The sequence below is a fragment of the Sminthopsis crassicaudata genome, chromosome 3, assembly GCF_048593235.1.
Source record: "Sminthopsis crassicaudata isolate SCR6 chromosome 3, ASM4859323v1, whole genome shotgun sequence".
In the NCBI taxonomy this organism is placed as follows: Eukaryota; Metazoa; Chordata; class Mammalia; order Dasyuromorphia; family Dasyuridae; genus Sminthopsis; species Sminthopsis crassicaudata.
In genome coordinates, this window is record NC_133619.1 from 636,794,723 (window position 1) to 636,815,523 (window position 20,801).

The 20,801-nt window shown below is 54.0% G+C and overlaps 3 protein-coding genes across 6 annotated transcripts; 1 reads left to right on the top strand and 2 right to left on the bottom strand.

Annotated features, from left to right (window-relative positions):
* Window positions 1–1,220: 1,220 nt before the first annotated feature.
* On the bottom strand, window positions 1,221–5,573 carry LRFN3 (leucine rich repeat and fibronectin type III domain containing 3). The gene is given in 5 exon segments (XM_074306690.1): window positions 1,221–2,091; window positions 2,810–3,033; window positions 3,035–3,834; window positions 3,837–4,337; window positions 5,309–5,573. Coding segments are annotated over 4 exon segments (1,992 nt in total). The 5' UTR covers window positions 4,300–4,337; window positions 5,309–5,573; the 3' UTR covers window positions 1,221–1,586.
* A 7,467-nt stretch (window positions 5,574–13,040) lies between these two features.
* TYROBP (transmembrane immune signaling adaptor TYROBP) lies at window positions 13,041–15,118 on the top strand. 2 transcript variants are annotated; one of them, XM_074297644.1, is made up of 4 exons: window positions 13,041–13,178; window positions 13,945–14,082; window positions 14,326–14,369; window positions 14,896–15,118. In XM_074297644.1, the coding sequence occupies exons 1-4, from the start codon at window positions 13,112–13,114 to the stop codon at window positions 14,959–14,961; spliced, it is 315 nt and encodes a 104-aa protein (XP_074153745.1). In that variant the 5' UTR covers window positions 13,041–13,111; the 3' UTR covers window positions 14,962–15,118. The 2 variants fall into 2 exon arrangements, with proteins under 2 accessions (XP_074153745.1, XP_074153746.1); XM_074297645.1 differs by having other exon boundaries at window positions 13,945–14,064.
* Window positions 15,119–15,442: 324 nt separating this feature from the next.
* Window positions 15,443–19,911, bottom strand: HCST (hematopoietic cell signal transducer). 3 transcript variants are annotated; one of them, XM_074306692.1, is made up of 4 exons: window positions 19,743–19,911; window positions 15,980–16,003; window positions 15,718–15,864; window positions 15,443–15,616 (listed from the first exon to the last, which is right to left on the bottom strand). In XM_074306692.1, the coding sequence occupies exons 1-4, from the start codon at window positions 19,783–19,785 to the stop codon at window positions 15,576–15,578; spliced, it is 255 nt and encodes an 84-aa protein (XP_074162793.1). In that variant the 5' UTR covers window positions 19,786–19,911; the 3' UTR covers window positions 15,443–15,575. The 3 variants fall into 3 exon arrangements, with proteins under 3 accessions (XP_074162793.1, XP_074162794.1, XP_074162796.1); XM_074306693.1 differs by having other exon boundaries at window positions 15,980–16,086; XM_074306695.1 differs by lacking the exon at window positions 15,980–16,003.
* Between the last annotated feature and the right edge of the window lie 890 nt (window positions 19,912–20,801).

The following is a 20,801-nucleotide window of genomic DNA, read 5'->3' on the forward strand; positions in this document are numbered from 1 at the left end:
GACACTCAAACTTTTCTTAGCCTCAGTTTCCTACTCTGTAAAATCTGATAGGTTTGCTTGATGATTTTTTTTTTTTTTTCTTTTTTTGAGGCTGGGGTTAAGCGACTTGCCCAGGGTCACACAGCTAGGAAGTGTTAAGTGTCTGAGACCAGATTTGAACTCAGGTCCTCCTGAATTCAGGGTTGGTGCTCTATCCACCGTGCCACCTAGCTGCCCCCTAAATCTGATAGGTTTGAACCAGGCAGCCTCGAAGCCTGCCCAGCAGCTTGTGATCCTCGAATCCCCCCATGTTATTCCAGACCAAAACCATTTCCTGGGACTCAGACCAAACCCAGACTTTTCTGGCCAACACTCGGGGCTCTTTGCCATCTAGAGCCATCCCTCGTGACACTTACACTCCCCACTCCAGGCAAACTGGAGAAAATGGCCTTTGGGATCCCCCAGATGACCTTCCCGCCTGAAGGTTGGCCCATCCAGCCCACACTGCCCCGTCCCATCTGTCCTTAGAGGCCCAGTTCAGGCACCTTCTCCCGACACAAAGTCCTGACCTCTTCTTCAGCCCTGTGCCTCTCCCCGGGCTCTGGCCCTGTCATCCTAGCCATCGTTCAGGGGGTGACTGGCAGAGTATCACGGACTCACAGGTAGAAGGGCCTGGCGAGCCATGGAGCTCATTTTACAAGTGAGGGTGCTGAGCCCGAGAGGATGCTCCCTGCCCTGGAAAGGAGGGACAGGAGTAGAGAGGATGAACTGAGCCCACAGAGGAGAGCCCTGGGTATGAGAAGGTTCTCCTTATGTCACCGGGCTCCAGGAGGAAGATCCAGAAAACCAGGATCCCAGAGAAGCGGCTGGCTCCTGCCAACTCTCCGAACATGTGAGAGGCTTGGTTCAGGTCTCTAAGCTCCTTCTACCTGTGACATCTGGGGATCCCGCCATTAGTCAAACCCGGCTGGACTGACCCACCCCCAATCTCACCAAATCAGGCCCTGACCATCAGAGGGATGCCAGTCTCATGGCTGTCCTATTCTGGTTGGGTTAAAAGGGAGACCTGCCCTGGCTGCTGGGGACTTCCCCAGCCCCCGGCCTCGAGCCCCTGGTGACACACGTGGCCCTGGTCTGGAGGGGAGTTTTCTGACAGGGTGTGAGTGAGGGTGATGACCACCCCAGATGGACGGGTGTCTGAATGGATAGACAGACAGATAAGGGAACGAATGAGGCCAGAGTTTAGAAAAATAGGTTCTCTTGACATAATCTCCATAGTGTCCCCACTTTCCCGCCAAGTCCCTTGCGGGATTGTTAAAAATAGGAGGTTGGGCAGGAGCCACGAGGTGGGCCAGCATCCAAGAATGGACTCCCCCCATGCCCCTTCTCGGCCCAGCCTCAGCCCCTGGCGTCTGCTCTGAACACGTCCATCCCTGGGGCCGGGGCTGGGAGCGCCTGGGAGGCCAGGCCAGGCTGGGCCAAAGAACATCTCAGGGCCAAGGCCAGGTCTCAAGGCATCCAATGGGCCAAGATGGAGCCAGGCTGAGACTGGAGATATTCTAGGGAGCAGTCCAGAGCTAGGGACATCGGAAGGGCTTCACTCGGGATCATTGCCCTCCACGTTCATGAGCGAGCCGGCCCCGAGGCCCCCTTGAAGGCTCGAAGTCCAGTTGTACCAAGGTGTGCCCCTTGACGGGGGTTGGAGGCGTAGGGTCTGAGTCTGAGGCTGAGCTCTCGGGCCCCGATGCCGGAGCCCCGCCGTTGGTCTGGGAGCAGACGCTGCTGACTCCTCCCCGAGTCGCGGGCTTGCCCGGAGGCTGGTCCCCATGCACCTTGTATCGGAGCAGCAGTAGGAAAATGAAGCCCAGCACAGAGGCGACAATAACGCCCCCCAGAGCGATGATCATGGTGCCCCCGAGGACGGGCGCCCCTGAGTGTGGCGAGCGGCACGGCCGCAGCTCCGGCTCTGTGGAAAAGCGGGCACAGCCCACGGCCCGCGTGGCCGTCAGCCCGGTGGCCCCATCCTCCGACACTGCCAGCACACAGAGGTCATAGGTGCGCCCCGACACCAGGTCCGTCAGGTGGAAGGAGCGGCTTCCAGCGGGAACCATCCTGCAAACAAGAAGGGACTGAGCCTGGCTTCGGGCCTAGGATGGGCCCTCCCAAGAACAGAAGCTTGCTCCTTTCTTCTCTATTCCCTGATCCCTGATCCCAGCATCAAATAGGCCCGGTCCAGGGCCCAGCACCAAATGGGCCTGGCACTAAAAGGGCCTGGCCCTGAATGGGCCCAGCACCGAATGGGCCTGGCCCCAAATGGGCCTGGCACTTTAAGGGCCCAGCCCTGAATGGGCCCGGGCCCCGAATGGGCCTTGGGTAAATGCTGGAGCTCCCCTCCCCCTTTCTCTCCCACACCTCCCTGCTGACCTCCCTTCCTCCTCTGCCTTCCATACCCACATCTCTCCACTCCTCCTGGCTTAGTCCCACTCTTAAGAGTGACTCTTTTTGTCTCAGACGCCCCATTTCCTTTCAGCTCTGCCACCGGGTCCATTTTTAGCCAACTTCCAGGTTTTTTATTAGCTTCCTCCCCCAAGTTCCTCCTAATTCCACCATTCAGTGTCATCTTCACCCCAATCATAGATTGAAAGCCAGAAGGGGCCTAAGAGTCCAATCCTCCCATTTTACAGATAAGAAAACAGGTCCTAGGACTTTCAGGGATTTGCCTAGGCCCAGGGCTAGTAGATATCAGAGGCAGGATTTGCCCTGAATCTCCCCCTCCCCCCACACCTGCACAGTCCTGTTTTCACCCACAGGCCTCCTCCTCCTCACTCACCTGTAGACCAGGATATCATCGGCGGAGCTGTTGTACTGGATCTGGTACATGCGGAGGCCGGGGACGGGCCCGTGGTCGGGCCAGCGGATGAGGGCGGCTGTGGCGCTGCGCTCGGCCACCTGGACGCTGCCCCCTTCGCCGTCCCCGTCGTGTTCGGGGGCCTGTGGGAGCCCGGCCCGGGGATCCATGGGGGCCAGGGACGAAGAGGCCGATGAAGAGGAGGGAGTGAGAGGGATCCCCCCCTTCTCCGTCCTCTCCTTCCGCGCGGGGCTCACAGCTGGTACTGTTGGCCAGCTGGGGTGGGGGTGGCCCCACGGTGAGCTCCACAGAGGCGGTAGCTTCTCCGGCAGCATTAGCCGCGATGCAGGTGAAGACGCCGCCGTCGCCAGGCGTGGCTGCCAGCAGCTCCAGCGTCCCGTTGGGAAAGGCCCGAGTGCGACTGGAGTTCCCCAGAAGCCGGCCTCGGGGGGACACCCAGCGGACTCGGGGCTCGGGGTCCCCAGCAGCCCGACAGCGCAGGGAGGCGGTGCGGCCCTCGGGCACGGCTACCGGTGGGGACCGGTGGGTGACCACCGGAGGCTCACACACGAACTCGTCCTCTCGCACGGCCCAGAAGGAGCGGCCTCCCAGGGCCGGGGGTGAGGCACAGGCCTCCAGGTCATCCTCCCGGGCCAGCCTCCTCAGCCACACCAGCTCACAGTTGCAGTGGAGCGGATTCCCCCCGAAGGCTAGTACCAGGGCCGAGGCCGGTGCTCCCGGTCTGGGCCGGGACAGCACGGGAAGCCGGGAAAAAAGTGGGTCCGGAGGGATGGTGGTCAGCCGGTTAGCCGTCATGTCCAGCCTGGCCAGCTTGTGCAGCCCAGCGAAGGCCCCCGCGGGGACGGCCGCCAGCAAGTTATGGTCCAGGCCCAGGGTGTTGACGTTGGCCAGCCGGGCCACGGCGTCCCAGGGCAGCGCCTCCAAATTGTTGTAGCTGAGGTCCAGGTCCTCCAGGGTCTCGGCACAGTCAGCCAGGGCTCCCGCGCCAGGACGCCCAGCTGGTTGTTGGCCAGGATGAGGTGGCGCAGGCTGACCAGCCCCCGAAGCTGGGCCGCGCCTAAGGAGGACAGGCGGTTGCCGTCCAGGTGCAGGGCGCGCAGGGCGCGCAGGTCGGCAAAGGCCCCGGGCGCGATGTGGGCCAGCGTGTTGCGGCTGAGGCTGAGGTGCAGCAGGCCCGTCATGTTGGCCAGGTCCCGGCGCCTAACCGAGGCTATGAAGTTGTCGGGGAGACGAAGCTCGGACGCCCTGCGGTCCAGTCCCGGGGGCACAAAGAGCAGGCCGGCTCCCGGGCACAGCACGCTCCGGGGGGGCGAGGAGGTCTGGCATCGGCAGCGCCGGGGGCAGGGCCCCGAAACCGAACCGTCGGGCGCCGACGCCGGTCCCACCGCGCTGGCAGCCCCCGGCTGTGGGGGGCCCAGAGCCAACAGGCACAGAAGCGGCAGGCCCAGCATCCTCACTCCACGGCTACAGAGGCTGGCACCCGGGAGCCCTGGGGAGAGAGGCAGGGCCCGGGGTCAGGGCAGCTGGCACAGAGTGGGCCAGAAACCCGGCATGGGCAGAGACCAGGGGTGGGGGCAGAGGCCAGGGGTGGGGGCAGAGACCCATGGAGAGGCGCGGGGTGGGGAGAGGTGTGGGGTGGGAGCAGAGACCCATGGAGAGGTGCGGGGTGGGCAGAGACCCGGGGTGGGCAGAGACCCGGGGTGGGGGCAGAGACCCCGGGGTGGGCAGAGACCCAGGGTGGGCAGAGACCCCGGGGTGGGCAGAGACCCAGGGTGGGGGCAGAGACCCATGGAGAGGCGCGGGGTGGGCAGAGACCCGGGGTGGGCAGAGACCAGGGGTGGGGGCAGAGACCAGGGGTGGGGGCAGAGACCCATGGAGAGGCGCGGGGTGGGGAGAGGTGTGGGGTGGGGGCAGAGACCCATGGAGAGGTGCGGGGTGGGCAGAGACCCGGGGTGGGGGCAGAGACCCGGGGTGGGGGCAGAGACCCGGGGTGGGGGCAGAGACCCGGGGTGGGGGCAGAGACCCGGGGTGGGCAGAGACCCATGGAGAGGCGCGGGGTGGGCAGAGACATGGGGAGACAGAGGGGCAGAGACGCAGAGATCCGGCCAGAGTTTAAGACAGACACAGAGAGAGGGGCAGAAGCAGAGAAGGACCCAGGAGAGCTCCGGGCCGGGAGGGAGTGAGCCGAGCCTCAGACACCCAGGAGCTGGGCCGGAGCCGCACACAGTCCGGGGCAGGGGAGTCCGGGGCAGGGGAGTCCGGGGCAGGGGAGTCCGGGGCAGGGGAGCCCGAGGACCGGGCCCGGAGCGGGGGCACCGTCCGGAGAGAGACAGTCCGGGGAGAGACAGACACACACACAGATAGGAGCCACGGACAGGGCCCGAGCCACGGGGACGAGCCACCGGAGCCAGAAGGCATCCCCGGAGCCCGGACCGTGGACAGCGCCGGCTCGCCTCTTACCTGGAGCCCCCTGGGCGGGGTCACAGGTCACAGATCGCCCGGGCCCGGACCCCTGGGGCCCAGGCCCACGAGGCCCCGGGCCGGATCAGGCCGTGGTTCGAGCCCCGCCAATCCCCGGCTGCGGCTCGGTCTCCGACTCCCGGGCGCCGGGCACACGCGTGGGGGGTGGGGAGACGCGGGGCAGGGCGGGGCCGGGCGGGCAGGAGGCCGGGGCCCGGGGCGCGGGGGCCATGGGGGGCGCCGGACCGCCGGGCCGCGCGTGGGGGCGGAGGCGGCGCCGCAGCGGCGGTGGCGGTGGAGGCGGCGGCGGCAGCGGTAACAGCGGCGGCAGCAGCAGCAGCAGCAGCGGCCGCCGCCGCGCGGGGCCGGGGGGGAGGGGCCGCGGGCCGCAGGAGGCCCCGCCCCGCCCCGCGCGTGGCCGTGGCCGTGGCCCAGGAGCCGGGTGGGGGGGAGCGCCCACGCGGGGCCGGGCCGGAGGGGGAGAGGGAGGACGAGGGGGACGAGGCGAAGCCGCCGCCGCCGCCGCCGCCGCCGCCCTGAGACTCCCCCCGGGTCTGTTCCGCGCGTGGCGGCCTCCGCGAGGGTCGCTCCGGGAACCCAGGGCCGGGCGCAGGCGCGGCCCCGATTAAAGGCGAAGGCGCGGTCTCGATTAAAGGGACAGGAGCTCCTCGATTAAAGGCAAAGGCAAAGGCAAAGGCGCGACCCCGATTAAAGGCGACCAGCCTTGGGAGACTCCCGTTGCGGGTGAACGCCGGCCCCAGGCCGGGGGAACCCTGGAGTCCTCCCCCGCCCGCGGGGCCGAAACTCAGGTCGCCCCTCCCGCACCCTCGCGCCGTCCCGGGGGCCGGTTCATCCCCCGCCCCGCCCTTATCCTCGGACCCTCCATTCTCCGACATCTGCCCGCCCATCCTCAGAGAGAGCCCCTAGTGGTCCCCACCCCGTGACCCTCCATCCTTTAACCCCTCCCTTCCCCATTGTCTGCCCTTCCTTCCGAACCTCCATCTCCCCCTCATTCTCTGACTCCCCCATCCTCAAACCTCTTTGAGGTCCTTCATGCTGACCCTCCATCTTCCCCCTGTCCACCCGACCCCCGGCCCTCTGGCGCCCGGTCCTCGGCCCCCCATCCTTGGGCTCCCACATCCCTGGGAACTCTCGGCTCCCTGGGGGATTCAGGCCAAATGCCAACGTCTGCAAGAAGCCACCGCCCCACCTGTTCGTGCGCCCTTGGGTGGGCGCTTGTTCTGTATCCGTCCTGTATTTATTAGACTATAAACAAGCTGTGTCCCCAGTCAGATGTTAAAATGTGACATCTCCGGGGCAGGGGCTAATTTACTTCTACAGCTGCATTCCCAGCACCAGAGCTGGCGTGTAACAGATAATAATATCTGCCTGCTTGTTAAGCACCTACTATGTGCACTGAGCACTGGGAGTACAAATTTAAAAGCGAATCATTCCCTGCCTTCCAAGCCTTGATATTCTCCTGGAGGGTAACTGGAGGAGAGATACAAAATAAATGCAATGACACAAAATAAATGCACAGTGACACAAAATAAATGCAATGACACAAAATAAATGCACAGTGACACAAAATAAATGCAGTGACACAAAATAAATGCAGTGACACAAAATAAACGCAGTGATACAAAATAAATGCAGTGACACAAAATAAATGCAGTGACAAAATAAATGCACAGTGACACAAAATAAATGCAGTGACAAAATAAATGCACAGTGATACAAAATAAATGCAGTGACACAAAATAAATGCAGTGATACAAAATAAATGCACAGTGACACAAAATAAATGCAGTGACAAAATAAATGCAGTGACACAAAATAAATGCACAGTGATACAAAATAAATGCAGTGACACAAAATAAATGCACAGTGACACAAAATAAATGCAGTGACAAAATAAATGCACAGTGATACAAAATAAATGCAGTGACACAAAATAAATGCACAGTGACACAAAATAAATGCAGTGATACAAAATAAATGCAGTGACACAAAATGAACGCAGTGATACAAAATAAATGCACAGTGACACAAAATAAATGCAGTGACAAAATAAATGCACAGTGATACAAAATAAATGCAGTGACACAAAATAAATGCAGTGACACAAAATAAATGCAGTGATACAAAATAAATGCAGTGACACAAAATAAACGCAGTGATACAAAATAAATGCACAGTGACACAAAATAAATGCAGTGACAAAATAAATGCACAGTGATACAAAATAAATGCAGTGACACAAAATAAATGCACAGTGACACAAAATAAATGCAGTGATACAAAATAAATGCACAGTGACACAAAATAAATGCACAGTGATACAAAATAAATGCAGTGACACAAAATAAATGCACAGTGACACAAAATAAATGCAGTGATACAAAATAAATGCACAGTGACACAAAATAAATGCAGTGACACAAAATAAATGCAGTGACACAAAATAAATGCACAATGATACAAAATAAATGCTATGACACAAAGTAAATGCACAGTGACACAAAAAAAATGCAGTGACACAAAATAAATGCACAGTGATTCTTGGAGCTTGCTAACAACTTTCAAATTTTAAAAAAGGCTTCTTGAAGAAGAGGGTCCTTAAGCTGAGCCTTGATGGGATCTCAGGACTCCAAGAGGTAGTGAGAAGGGACAGAATTCCTGACATGGAGGACAGCCTAGACAAGGACATGAAAGTGGGTATGGAATGGGAGTGAATGAACAAAAAGCATTTATTAAAAGCTTTCTGTGTTCCAGTGGCTGTACTGAATTCTGAGGCTACAGATATAAACAAGCAAGATGATTCCTGAACAGTAAATATAACAGGTGTGATAAGCCTGGGAAGGTAAACTTGTGAAGGGCTTTAAATGACAAACAGAAGAGTGATGCTTTTTTCCTAGAGAGAATAGGGAGCCAGTGAAGCTTCTGAAATTGATTATGAAATGGTCAGATCTGTGATTTAGGAAGATCACTTTAACAGCTGAATGGGGGGTGATTTGGGGGGAAGAGAGAGAGGCTAAAGTCAGGGATGCCTTTGCAGTCATTCAGACAAAAGGTGATGATGCTTTGGATCAGGGTGGTTCTGGTGTGAGTTTACAAATTCTAGTGTTTAATCAGCAAGTCTTGTAACTAAGTGAAGATGGGGGGGAGGTGAAGGAGAGTGGAGTACACCCCTGAAGCCACCATCCGAGGTGACTGAAAGGATGGTGGTGTCCTTGAAAGTTGGGAGGAAGGTTGGGTTTAGGGGAAATAATCTATTCCATTTTGAAGGAAGAGTTAAGAGAGGTCTGTGGCAGAGGAGCTGTCCAGCACTTGGAAGGATGGTATTGAAGGTCAAGAAGTTATTAGTGAATAGCTAAGTAAGTGAAATCCTTTCATAGGATGATAATTGAGTCCTTGGGAGCTGAAAAAAATCGCAGAGAATGTAGAAAGAGGGCCAAGATAAAGATACGTCCATCATTAGGTTGTGGGGCATGGATAGTGATCTTGCAAAGAGAACTGCAAAGGAATGGCCAGAGGAGGAGGAAGAGAGCTATAAGAGAAGCCATGATCTGTCAACCAGACATGAAAGGTTGGGCAGGAGAGAGGATATTTGCAAAGAAGGGGCTGGTTAAGTGTCAAATGTTTCTGAAAAGTCAATAAATGCTTGTCAATTGATCACTGTCTTCTTGACTATTTTTCATCTGATTCCCCCCATTCTCCCATGGATCCTGCATTCTCTAATTCTCTGTACTCTGACCCTCCACTTCTGACTCTCCTTTTCTAGATTCTCCAGCTCCCTATTTCCTCCTCCATCCATTTGATTTCTTCTAATGATCCTTCCTCAGTTTCTTCTTCCATCTTTCTTGTCCATTTAATTTTCTCCTCCTTGACCATGTATGTCTGAGAGGAGAAATGGGAATCTGAGCCTAGGGATTTGAATGTCTGAAGAGGGAGACGAGAGTTTAAATCTGAATGGAAAAGATAGTCCCAGGTCTGATGGGGGAGCCTGTGACCTTGGACAGAGCCTGTGCCTGCCCTCAATGCCTGAAGCTGTTCAGGTTTCCAGCAGATGCTTTCTGGACTCCTTCCTAATTGTATCTAATGAGAAAATGCATCTAAAATTAACTCAGGCCTGGGGGCAGCTCCTTTCCCATCACTGGAGGAGATGCCAGGGAGAGGGAGAGAGAGAGAGAGAGAGAGAGAGAGAGAGAGAGAGAGAGAGAGTAAAGACTTAGTAGCTATGGAAGAGACAAGGAGAATCTGAAACAAAGCTTCAAAGCTCTGGGGTGGGGAAGAGAGGATCAGGGACACAGATAGAAAGATAGAATCATAGAATTATGGGAGAGACAGAAGCCAACCATAGAAGTTCCTGATACAAAGAAGGATAACCACAAACTTGCCGGACTTCCAGGCCCCTCAAAGAATATCTAAATAGTATGATCCCTTTCAACATTCTTGACAAATGGACATCTAGCCCATACTTAATCAATAGCAAACCCAGGATCTTCTGACACATTCCCTTTTCCTACTGGATTTCTTTGTCAGGAAGTTTAATATCCATTCTAACTCCTCTTCTTTCTCCTAGTGCTCCTGAGTCTGCTCTCTGGACTAAGCAGAACAAAGTTAATCAAGCTTCCTTGGGACAATATTTGATAACTGCTCTCCATCCTATTCTCCAAGCTTTTTTGAATTAGTTTTTTTAATTCTGAGCTTAAAATTAAAAAATTAATATTTCTATATACACAGCAGAACGCAAAAGGAGAGTTGTATATGAAACCATTCCATTTCATATTGCTTGATTTTTAAAAAGTATATAATAAATTCTAAATGTCATTTTCAAAGCTGTCCTAACTGTCTGTGCTTCTTGCTCAACTTCCATCTCTTTTGTACATTACAAACTATTTCAATAGACCTCTTTTTTTTTGCCTCATCACTCTTGCTAATTTCTTGTCCCCCCCTACCCCCCCCTTGTGCTTAAAAACTGAAAGAAAGGGGGGGGATCAAGGAAAGCAATCTCTCCATACTTCTCTGTTAGGAGAGAGGTAACAGGGTTTATCATAGGTCCTCGATCATCAATTTCTTTAACCAGTTCTTGGCATGAGCTCAAAACTCAAGTTACTTCATCTTTGTGGGCCTCAGTTTCCTTAATTGTAAAGGATTAGACTCGATGATTTCACAGGTCCCTTCTGGCACTAAATATATGATCCTATGGTCTTATTCACCGCCATTTTCTTCTAGTTGTTCTCCAGTTTGTCAGTGTCCTTTTTTTTTTTAGAACTGGACACAAAAATTCTGGTGGGATCTAAGTAGGTCCAAGGTGAAGAGGACTGTGAGGAAGTAATAATAATGATAGTTAAATTTTATATAGCACCTTAAAGACTGGAAAATGCTTTGCTCTGAAACTACTTTCCCAGTTACCACTTCCATTAGCAGGCCAGAACCTCAAAATGCAGCTGTTATTGTTGCTCAGGTCCTTGGAGTAACCTTGAAAAACTAGGCTTTTTAAATATTATTCATAAGCCCCTACTAGCGTTCTCTCCACTGCTTATCAGCCAGACCAAATGTACTTTTAGAAAGAGTATTTATTAAGTAGATAAACCAAAGAAGGATTGTCGTTACGGAAACATCACTACCCCCACTTCCCCCAAATCAGAGAAATGCCTTTTTTTTTTTTTTTTGTACATCCAAAGTCCGTGGTGAGAGTGGGTTCAAAATTGGAGCACGTGTGTGGTCAGAAAGTAAATTTTTAACTCCTGGTTATTGGAAGTCTTTTCTCCATTTCTGTCATCTTCGTGAAATTCCCCTTGGGTATAACTCTCTGCTGGTCTCTGAGGGTTCTGGGGGTACCCATGTAGAACCCTGAAAATTGTCTTTCTTCCATGGATCTGGTATGTGCTAGGTGTGTTTCTCAGCTCCCGGTGCCATCCACTATTGCTCTGGGAATATCGCTGCTGATGCTGAAATCTAAAAGATCAAGGGGAGGCAGAGTGGGGACCATTCCCTCCCAGGAATTCTTTATTGCTGGATTTCATGACCACTTGTCTGACAGCCTCTTGCTGCTTTTATACATAGCCCCCAGGAGGCATAACTGATTTCCAGCAGCCAGTCTCAAGATATTTCCTCCCTTTAAGTCCCAACTAAAATCCCATCTTTTATTGGAGCCCCTCCTCGCTCCCTCCAAATTCTGCTTGTTGTTCAGTCCTTTCAATCATGTCTTCACTCCGTGTGCTCCCATTTGGGGTTTTCTTGGCAAAGTTACTAGAGTGATTGGTCATTTCCCTTCTCTAGTTCATTTGACAAATGACTAAACTGAGGCAAACAGGGTGAAGTCACACAGATAGGAAGTGTCTGAGGTCATATCTGAACTCAGGTCTTCCCAACTTCAGGCCCAGAACTCTCTCCACTTCGTCACCTAGCTGCCCACCAAATTTTGGAGCCTTGAAGCTCTATTGCTTATTTTCTGTATATACCTTACTTCATACATGTTTGTTTGAATGTTGTCTCTGCCATTAGGCTCGAGAGTGGACATTGTCTCTTGCCTCTTATTGTACCCCAGCTTAGCAGTGTCTGGCACACAGTAGGCACTTAATAAATGCTTATTGGATCAGATCACACTGAGCTTATTTTCATTGATTGATTCAATGAAGAATTCTAAATCTTCATTATTAATCAGGGCAGGATTGGGATTGGGGATGGGCTCCACTCTTATACAAATATTATCTCAATAAGCCACAGAGAACTGGTTTCCCGCCTCGCCAATCTAATCTGATAGACCTTGGCAGCCAGACTCAGTGTCATCTTGCCAAGGAGCCTGGTCAAGTCTAGCAGAATCTCTGATAAGTTCTAACTGATCTCTAACCTTCATCACTAAGAAGATGCATTGTTAGCTGCCAGCCTAGAGCCTGTGAAGAGTCCCCAAGTTCTGGGTCGTATATCTTCCTGAGTTCCCTTTAGCCTCCAAGGTCTTTAAGACATCTAAAAATGAGCAGCACCTTTCCCGGGGCTCCAACAAAGACCATTTCCTAGGATAGGGATGGAGGGAGAGGGGAAGCAGAAGGGAGAGGAAAAATTGCATTCTGGGAAGAGGAGAAACAGAAAGGGGAAGGGGGTTGCATTCTGGGCCGTACTCTCATCACGTCATTTCCCCAGGACCCAAACCACAGGTTCCTTCTTTTTTTTTTTTTTTCTCCTGGAAAATGTCCCTACCCCCCATCCAACAGAGCTCACAAACATCATAGGACTGGCTCGGGGTTTCTGAGGGAGTTGGGGATTGGGCCTGGGGAGACAGAAAAACTCCCGCTTGTTCCATTTCCTATTCCTTCTGAGGCAGGGAAGCAGCTGGTCCTCTTTCCCAGTCCCAGTCTCCATCACCAACCCCCAGAGGGCAGTGATCGCCATGGCCTTCTGCTGTGGGTCCCACTGGCTCCATAGGAGACCACCCCAGAGGCCGTGCATTTAGGACCACCTTTTGTGTCTCTTTTCTTTCTCCACTTTCTCTGTTCATGTTATATATCGGTCTCTGTCTCTATCCCTTCCCCTCTCTGTCTTCCCCAGTAGCAGACCCAGTAAGTTGAGACACCACAATGAGGCTCCATCCGTGGCTAATTGAAAGCCTGGGGCTGGAGGCCTGATGCCTGGGTCCTTGGGAGGTAGGACCTTGGGGGGATCCAGTGCCTGGGTTCCCTGGTGTCATGCCTCTCTCCCTCCCCCCTTCTCCCCGCCTCCTACTTCCTCTCTGCTCAGACATTGCCACACCCTGCCCGTCCCTTCAGACCCCAGGCTCCAGATTCCCTTGGCCCAGCTATGGGGAGAGGCAGAGCTCCCACCCTCTGCCTGGGCCTAGTCCTGGCCCTGCTCCTGACCCCAGGGGGTGAGTTGGGCTTGCTTTGAACCCTGGACAGGAAAATCTCCATAATCTTGGACCCAGAGCCTGGGAAGCTTGGTGGTTGGGCTGGGGAGGAGCTCTCTGGCGGGAAGACTTGGGGGGACTATCTGTATATGCTAGGAAGCGTCCGAGGACTCGCATCCCAAACCTTCTGATCTTTAGGTGTTCAAGCTCTTTAGCATCAAGACTTGGGGGTCCAGGAGGCTGGGACAGAGAGTGATAGTTTGGGAGGACTGAGGAGCATTAAAATACTTTCTTCCACACCCTTAGTGGCTCTGGAGAAAGGTCCGGATGGCCCAGGTTGCATGTAAAGTCCCTCTGCTCTGCTTTGACTTTTGCTCAGATTTGACCCCTTTGGGGCTGGGAATCGGGGCCCTGAACTAGAAAGTTCCACTCTCAGTCTCTGAAAGTTAACATTTATGCTTCCCCTCCCCCAACAGATTTCAAAATGGCAGGAGCTTGGACTTTCTGCCCTGTTGCTTCTCTGGACCCCTTCCTAAGATCTCTCTCCTGCTGGCTGCCCCTAGTCCTTCCTCCCCCCAGACTCCTCGTTGGCTCTCCAGGCACTTCCCAAGACTCCCTTTTGACTCCCAGAATCCTTCATGGATCCCCTCTCAGAAATCTTACTCTCGTTATCCTGGGAGAATCCTTCTGACCCTCCAGCCTCTCCCGGGATGTGCTCCGGGACCCCAGCCCCTGCCGGGTTCCCATTGCCTATCCCGTATCTCCCCTGATCCTGTGCTTTCCTTAGAATCTAGCCTCTGCCCGGGGGTGAGCCCAGGGATCCTGGCCGGGATCGTGCTTGGAGATCTCGTTCTGACCATCCTCATCGCCCTGGCCGTTTACTATCTGGGCCGCCTTGTGCCTCCAGGTCGGAATGCCCCAGAGGGTGAGGGAACGAGCTGGGCCTGCAGAGGGTGACGGTGTGGGGGGACCAGAGGATGGGGCAGGGCGGGGACTGGGCAGAGCAGGGGAGGAAGGAACGGGAGACGCCAGCGTACTTGGAGGGTCGGGAGTGACCGGGGTGGGGAAAGCCTTGTCCGGGGAGAGCCCAGCGGCGGGGAAGAGCCGGGGGTCCCCAGTCCAGAAGGCCTCATACATGTCTTGCTTCCCTCCTTCTCCCTTCACCCAGCTTCCAAGAAGCAGAGAATGACAGAGACAGAGTCCCCCTATCAGGTAAGAGAAATCCCCTCGTGGCCCAGTTCCTCCCGGAGCCAGCCCGGGGCCTCGTGTCTGCTCTTTCTGTCTTCTCTAGCAGGAAAGCAAAGGCCCCATGGCCACACATGGGCCGGTCCAGCCCCAGGGCAGATTTTAAATCAGGACACATCAGATAAAAGAAAGACTTTGGCTAAAGGAAAGGAATTTGGTAGCAGAGTACAGTAGCTTCTAAGCCAATTCCATCTCAGCCAGATGGAAGCGTGAGAATCCACTGGAGAGCCGGGTGGGCTAGGAGTGGGAGGCTGGGGGCAGGGGAGGCGGGCGAGGCTATTCTGGCTCCCTCGGGCTCTGCCCAGAGACTGCCTTGCCAGTCCGAGGAGAGCTGCTCCCCCCAGGCCTCCTAGCCAGGCCCTGGCCCCTTCTAGCCTCTGACATCACAGCCAGGGATCTTCATGACCCAGAAGAGGAGCCCCCTGGTACGTGTCCCCAATGAGTCCCCTTCATGTCACCCTTTGCCTAAGTCCTCCCAACCCCCCCCCCCCAGGAACTCCAGGGCCAGAGAGGAGACGTCTACAGCGACCTCACTCCCCAGCATGGATTCTACAGATGAGTCAGGACTCGGCCCTGAAGATGCCAGTGTGGGAAGCTCCCCGCCTCTGACCCCCAGAACCCACTGCCCCCTTACAGCTCCCTGTCCTTGTCAGTGACCCCGGAGCCTTCCCCCCTCCCAGCATTCTTCTCACAATAAACATGGAGCAGAGACCTGATCTGTGCTGAACTTTTGGTTTCCCGGAGGTTAAGGGTCAGGGGGCGGGTGAAGGGGCCAGGGTCCTAAGGGCCTGCAGGTAATCAGAGAGCGGCAACCTCTGCCTCCTAGGACCTGGGATTCTTGGTCCTGCAGGGCTTGGAAACGGGCCCGCCAGATCCTTGCTTTCGAAGTTGTGGAAATCACCAGATCCCAGGTTTTAAAATCATGGCTCTACCTGAGCCCCGGGAGCACGGCTTACGGGGACATTTGGGTCCTGGGGATCCCAGGCTCCACACCCAACAGGGAGCGATACATGACGTTCTAGTGAAAGGCTAGATCCATGTCCTGCGCGTAAAAATGACTTCTTTATTTCTGGAGCGAAGGAGGCTACAGTGAAAACGGGGCGGGGGCAAGTCATCCCAGGGTTCTCCGAAGACAATGTGGGTGCTTGTTCACAAGGCAGGGGTGCTGGGGGCTCAGTTTCTTCCCGGCATGTTCACGTAGACCCTGCTGTTCTCTGGGGAGAAAGAACGACCTCAGGAGGAGCCAGAACCCATCTCCACAGCCCTCTTCCAGGAGACCCTCCTCCCTCCTCTCCTTCCGGCCACAGCTTCTCACCTGGTTTCTGGGCGGCCCTCCGGGGCCGGGCACAGGCGAACACGGCTCCCACGATGAGCAGGGTCACCAAGGCGTCAGCAGCCACGAGTCCCACGAGCAGGGGCAGGGACAGGGGCCCACAGTGAGAGTCCGGGGCCGAGGAATCCACTGAGGCAGAGGCACAGTCAGGCCAGGGGTGGGGGGAGATGGGGAGAAAAGGCCCTCACCCCCAGCCCAGGGCTCGGGACATCTGGAGAAGGGGACCCTGGGCCCTCCCTCTTACCTGAAGGCACCTGCGCTGCAGCCACTTCGAGGATGGGAGGAGAGAGCATCAAGAGGTGTTCGGGGACTCAGAAACCCAGACACAAACAGAAAGAGGAACCTTAGATCCTGAGGTGAAAGGGACCCTCGAGGTCAACCAGTCCAGCCTTTTCATTTGGTCCATGAAGAGACTTAGAGAGTTTCAAGGCTTGGCCAAGGTCACACAGTGTCTGCTGTAATTCGAACCCAGTCTCCTGCTCATGCTGAACTGCCGGGAAGTCTGTCCGACTCGCTGGCCCCGGGGGTCACGGCCCCCCAGGTCCTTCTACCCTGCACTAGCTCCCAAATTCCCAAAGTTCCCTGCTTCCGTGACACTACCCATCTTCTCCTCTCCCGTCCCCTGCTCCTTTCACCTTCAATCTCTCCCAACATCAGGGACTTTACCAATGAGTCCCATCTTCTCATTAGGGGGTCAAAGTATTTCAGCTTTAATATGTGATCTTCCTGCACTCCAGCTGCCCCCCCTGAACGCCAGCCTTTCACAGAGAAGGAAGAACCTGAAACCCAGAGAGGTGAGGTTTGCCGTGACATCCAGGGAATGAGTGGCAAAATCAAGACCTGAACTCAAGTCCTGGGACTCTATCAGAAATCCTTCCGCTGCCCCATGAATTCCAGAATGTGAGAATCAGGGGTTCTCTGCGGTCACTGGGCTGCGTGGGTCAGAGAAGAGAGAGGAAGGATCCAGAGGGAGAAAGATGGAGGCCGAGAAGGGGGAGAGAGTGAAGGGAGAGCAATGGAGAGAAATAAGGAAAGGGAGAGAAGAGACCCAGAGAAAGAAAGACAGAGAAAAAGAGGAGACACACAAGGGAGAGAAAGGAGAGACTCAGAGGAAGAAAAGTAAAGAGAGAAGGAGAGAGTAGAGAGATCTGAGGGAGAAAGAGAGAGACAAAGAAGGAAAAAAAGACAAGAGGGAGAGAAAGGAGAGACTCAGAGGAAGAAAAGTAAAGAGAGAAGGAGAGAGGAGAGAGATCTGGGGAAGAAAGAGAGAGACAAAGAAGGAAAAAAAGACAAGAGGGAGAGAAAGGAGAGACCCAGAGAAATGGCAAGAAAGAAGGGGGAGAGAGAAGGAAGAGATGGAGAAAGATAAGGAGAGAGAGACATACACACACACACACACACACACACACACACACACACACACAGAAAGAGAGACAGAGAGACAGATGCAGAGAGAGACAGAAATACAGAGGAAGAACAATGGAGAAAAAGAAGAGAGAGACACACACAAGGGAGAGAGGAGAGACCTGGAGGAAAAGAAATAGAGAGAGAAGGAGAGAGTGAGAGATCCAGGGGAGAAAAAGAAGGAAAAAAAGACAAAAGAGAAAGGAGAGATCCAGAAAAATGGAGAGAGAAAAGGGTAAAGAGGAGGAAGAGAGATGGAGAAAGATAAGGAAAGAGAGAGAGAGAGAGAGAGAGAGAGAGAGAGAGAGAGAGAGAGAGAGAGAGAGAGAGAGAGAGAGAGAGAGAGAGAAGAGAAGAGAAGAGAAGAGAACCAGAGGAAGAATGATGGAGGAAAAGAAGAGAGACATACACACAAGAGAGGAGGGAGCGATATGAAGAAAGATGGAGAGAGAGAAAGAGAGAGAAGAGAAAGAGAGAGGAGAGACTCAGAAAGAAATGGAGAGAGAGGAGAGACAGGGGAAGAACGATGAAGGAAAAGAAGAGGAAGAGAGATGGAGAGAGAGACAAGAAGGAGAGAGAAAGGGGATCCAAAGGAAAAAAGATGGAAGGAAAGAATGAGAGAGAAGGAAGGAGAGAGATAGAGGGGGATAATGGGGGAGAGGAAGGGAGAGAAACCAAGAGATACAGAGAGAAGCAACTGCGTTCAGTAACCGCTAAGTTCCTCACTGTATGGAGAGCCTCGGTGCTGGGGATACACAAGTACCGGCTCTCCTAGAGCCTGCAGTCTAACAGGGTGGGAGTGAGGGAGAAGAAAAGTCTACAAACACAGGCTATGTGGTAGAGAATGACTTAAGGGACCGGGGAAGGCCAGATAGACATGGATGAGAGCTCACGGGCAGCCAGGCCATTGTAAGGGTTAGAATGATCGATCTGAAGTCAGGAAACCTTGCACTCACGTCCAGCCTCAGACCAGCTGCGTGACTCTGGACATGCTCTTTCCGTCTCAGCTTCCTTATCTGTAAAATGGAGCTAATAACAGCCCCTACTTCCCAGGACTATTGTGAGGATGATATCAGCCGAGTACTTTATAAACCTTAAATGACTATTAATGTTAGCTGTTATCGCCACCTGACAGCGATCTCAGAGTCCAAATTCCTCATTTACCAGATGAGGAAATTGATACCCAGAGAGCTTAAGTGATTTTTGTGAGTCGGCTAAGAGATGAGGGAGGATTTTAACACCACTTTCTCCGTCCACGTCTACAGATTTCATCCCTTGAGGAAATGACCATGTTGGGGGGGGGGGTCAGATAAGTGGGAAAGTTGTTTAAGCGGGGATTTTAAAATCTGGTAGGAATTCTAAGAGCATCCAAGGGATGGGAAGAGGCAGCATCTAGCACGTTGCCTGGTTGGGCTGGACCATAGCCCTCGAGAGGTTCGGAACCAGACTGGGGGGCCCTGAATGCCAGCTTCAAATGTTGCTCCTGAGGGACTTTTGAACAGGAAATTCATTCAGCAGACAAATTATTCAGGCAATAGCACATGGAACCAATTGGGGGAAAAGGGAAGATGGGAGAAGAAGAGAAAGAAGGAGAGAACTGTCCAGAACTTATTTTTTTAGTTCAAAGAAATAAGGTGGAGTGGAGAGATGAAGGAGGAGGTTGAGTAGATGGACAGCTTCAGAGAATCAAAAAATCAGGATGAAAGGGGCCTTCCGAAATCATTCATCTCAACCCTTTCATGTTAAAAATGAAGAAACTGGTTCAGCAAGGGGGATTGCCTTGCCCAGGGCACCCAGTCCGTGGGACGTGGGTGATCTTGCCAGCGTCCCCTCCCACCCTCTCCCCACTCTACAGTCTCTCCAAGACCGGGTTATAATTGATTGCCTGAGACAGGAACAAGAGGAAAGAAGCAAAGGATTGCCAAGTGGTGGCCGGAGTAAGTGGGTGGGATGTTGCTACAGACAGAATGAAGTCAGAAGGCATGGGCCCTGTAGGCCGAGGGGGTGGGGCAGGTGGCCTTGGTATTGGTAATGGAGAGAGAGGGCAGCGAGGTGGTGCAGTGGGCACAGCGCCGGACACGGAGCCCAGACGCAGCCCAGAAACTTGCTAGCTGTGCGAGCTGGGCAAGTCACTTAATTCTGCTTGCCTCAGTTTCCTCGTCTGAGCTGAGCTGGAGAAGGAAATTTTGACCTGCTTCTTTATCTTTGTCAAGAAAACCTCACCTGGGGTTATGAAGAGTTGAACACAACTGAAAAAATGACTGGATTATCACAAAATATAGAGACGGGGGAAGGGGAGAGAGAGACGGAGAGAAGACAGAGACACAGAGACAGAGACAAAGAGAGAGATAGAAACAGAGAGAGAGACAGAGAGAAGACAGAGACACAGAGACAGAGACAAAGAGAGAGATAGAAACAGAGACAGAGAGAAGACAGAGACAGAGACAGAGATGGAGAGAGACAGAAAGAGACAGAGACAGAGACAAAGAGAGAGACAGACAGAGACAGAGACAGTTAGAGACAGAGAACAGGTGCAAAGCAAGGGCCATGAGCCCCAGGCTTCACCTGGCCTTGAAGTGGGGGAAGGGAAGGAGACCACTGACCTGTGAGCAGGGCCAAGAGCAGGCTGGCTGCCCGGGGATTCATGCTAACGGGCTGGAATCAGGGTCAGGCTCTCCAGGGTCCGGGGAGAGGAGGCAGGAGCAAAGGGTGTGGCAGCAAGAAAAGATGGCATAGGCCAGGAGCCGGCTTCCTGCCCCCAGCAAAGTGAGGGCGGAGGTCTGAGGGGAGGAAAAGGGCGGGGAAATAAAGGGGGGCATAAAGGCCCCCCTGCAGGGCCACAGGAGGGCGCCTGGGAGCCAGCGTGGAGGAAGCCTGCGGAGAGGCAGCCGACACTGGGGGGAGATGGGACTTGGGTGTCCCAGAAAGGTCCTGAGAAATAGGAGGCGTGGGTATGAGAAAGAGAGGGCCCAGAAGCAGGGTGCCCACTGGCATCCCAGGGAAGGGGCTGAGAGGCAAGTTCCCCCAGCCCCTAGCAGGGACACAGGCTGCGGACAGAAGGCTTGGACTTTCAAGGATGCCCAGAAGCCTTCAAGGAAAGATGCCTCTGTCTCCTGGGGGGAGGAGGCCGGGAGGCAGGGAGGCGTCCCTGGAAGGAGGGGATTCCGGATCCTTGGAGCCCGAGAGGTAGATCCCTTGTAAATAGTTGTCACCCGCCCCCAGTAGCGGAAGAGCGTGGCCACCGGTCCCTTTCCTGGAGACATCAGCTTCCTGGAGGAAAACCGGGGTCAGGGACAGGAGCAGTGACGGGCCGAGGCAGATGGCCCAAAGGTGGCTAAAACTGTGCGTGTTGATCCGGCCATAGCACTATTAGGTCTGTGCCCCAAGGAGATTTTTTTTTTTTTTTTTTAAGGAGAAGGACACATGTAGACCAAACTATTTGCAGCAGCCCTTTTTGTAGGGGCGGAGACCTGGAAAGTGAAGGGATGTGGGACATGGGGACTGGCTGACCAAGTTGTGGCTCTGGGAAGTTATAGAAAAACATGGCAAAAAACCGATCTGAACCGACACGAAGTCAAGTGAGAAAAGCCCAGAGATCTGTACAGAGCAACTGCAACGTCCTAATGATGATCTACTGTTAAAGAATTGACTGCTCTGAGCAA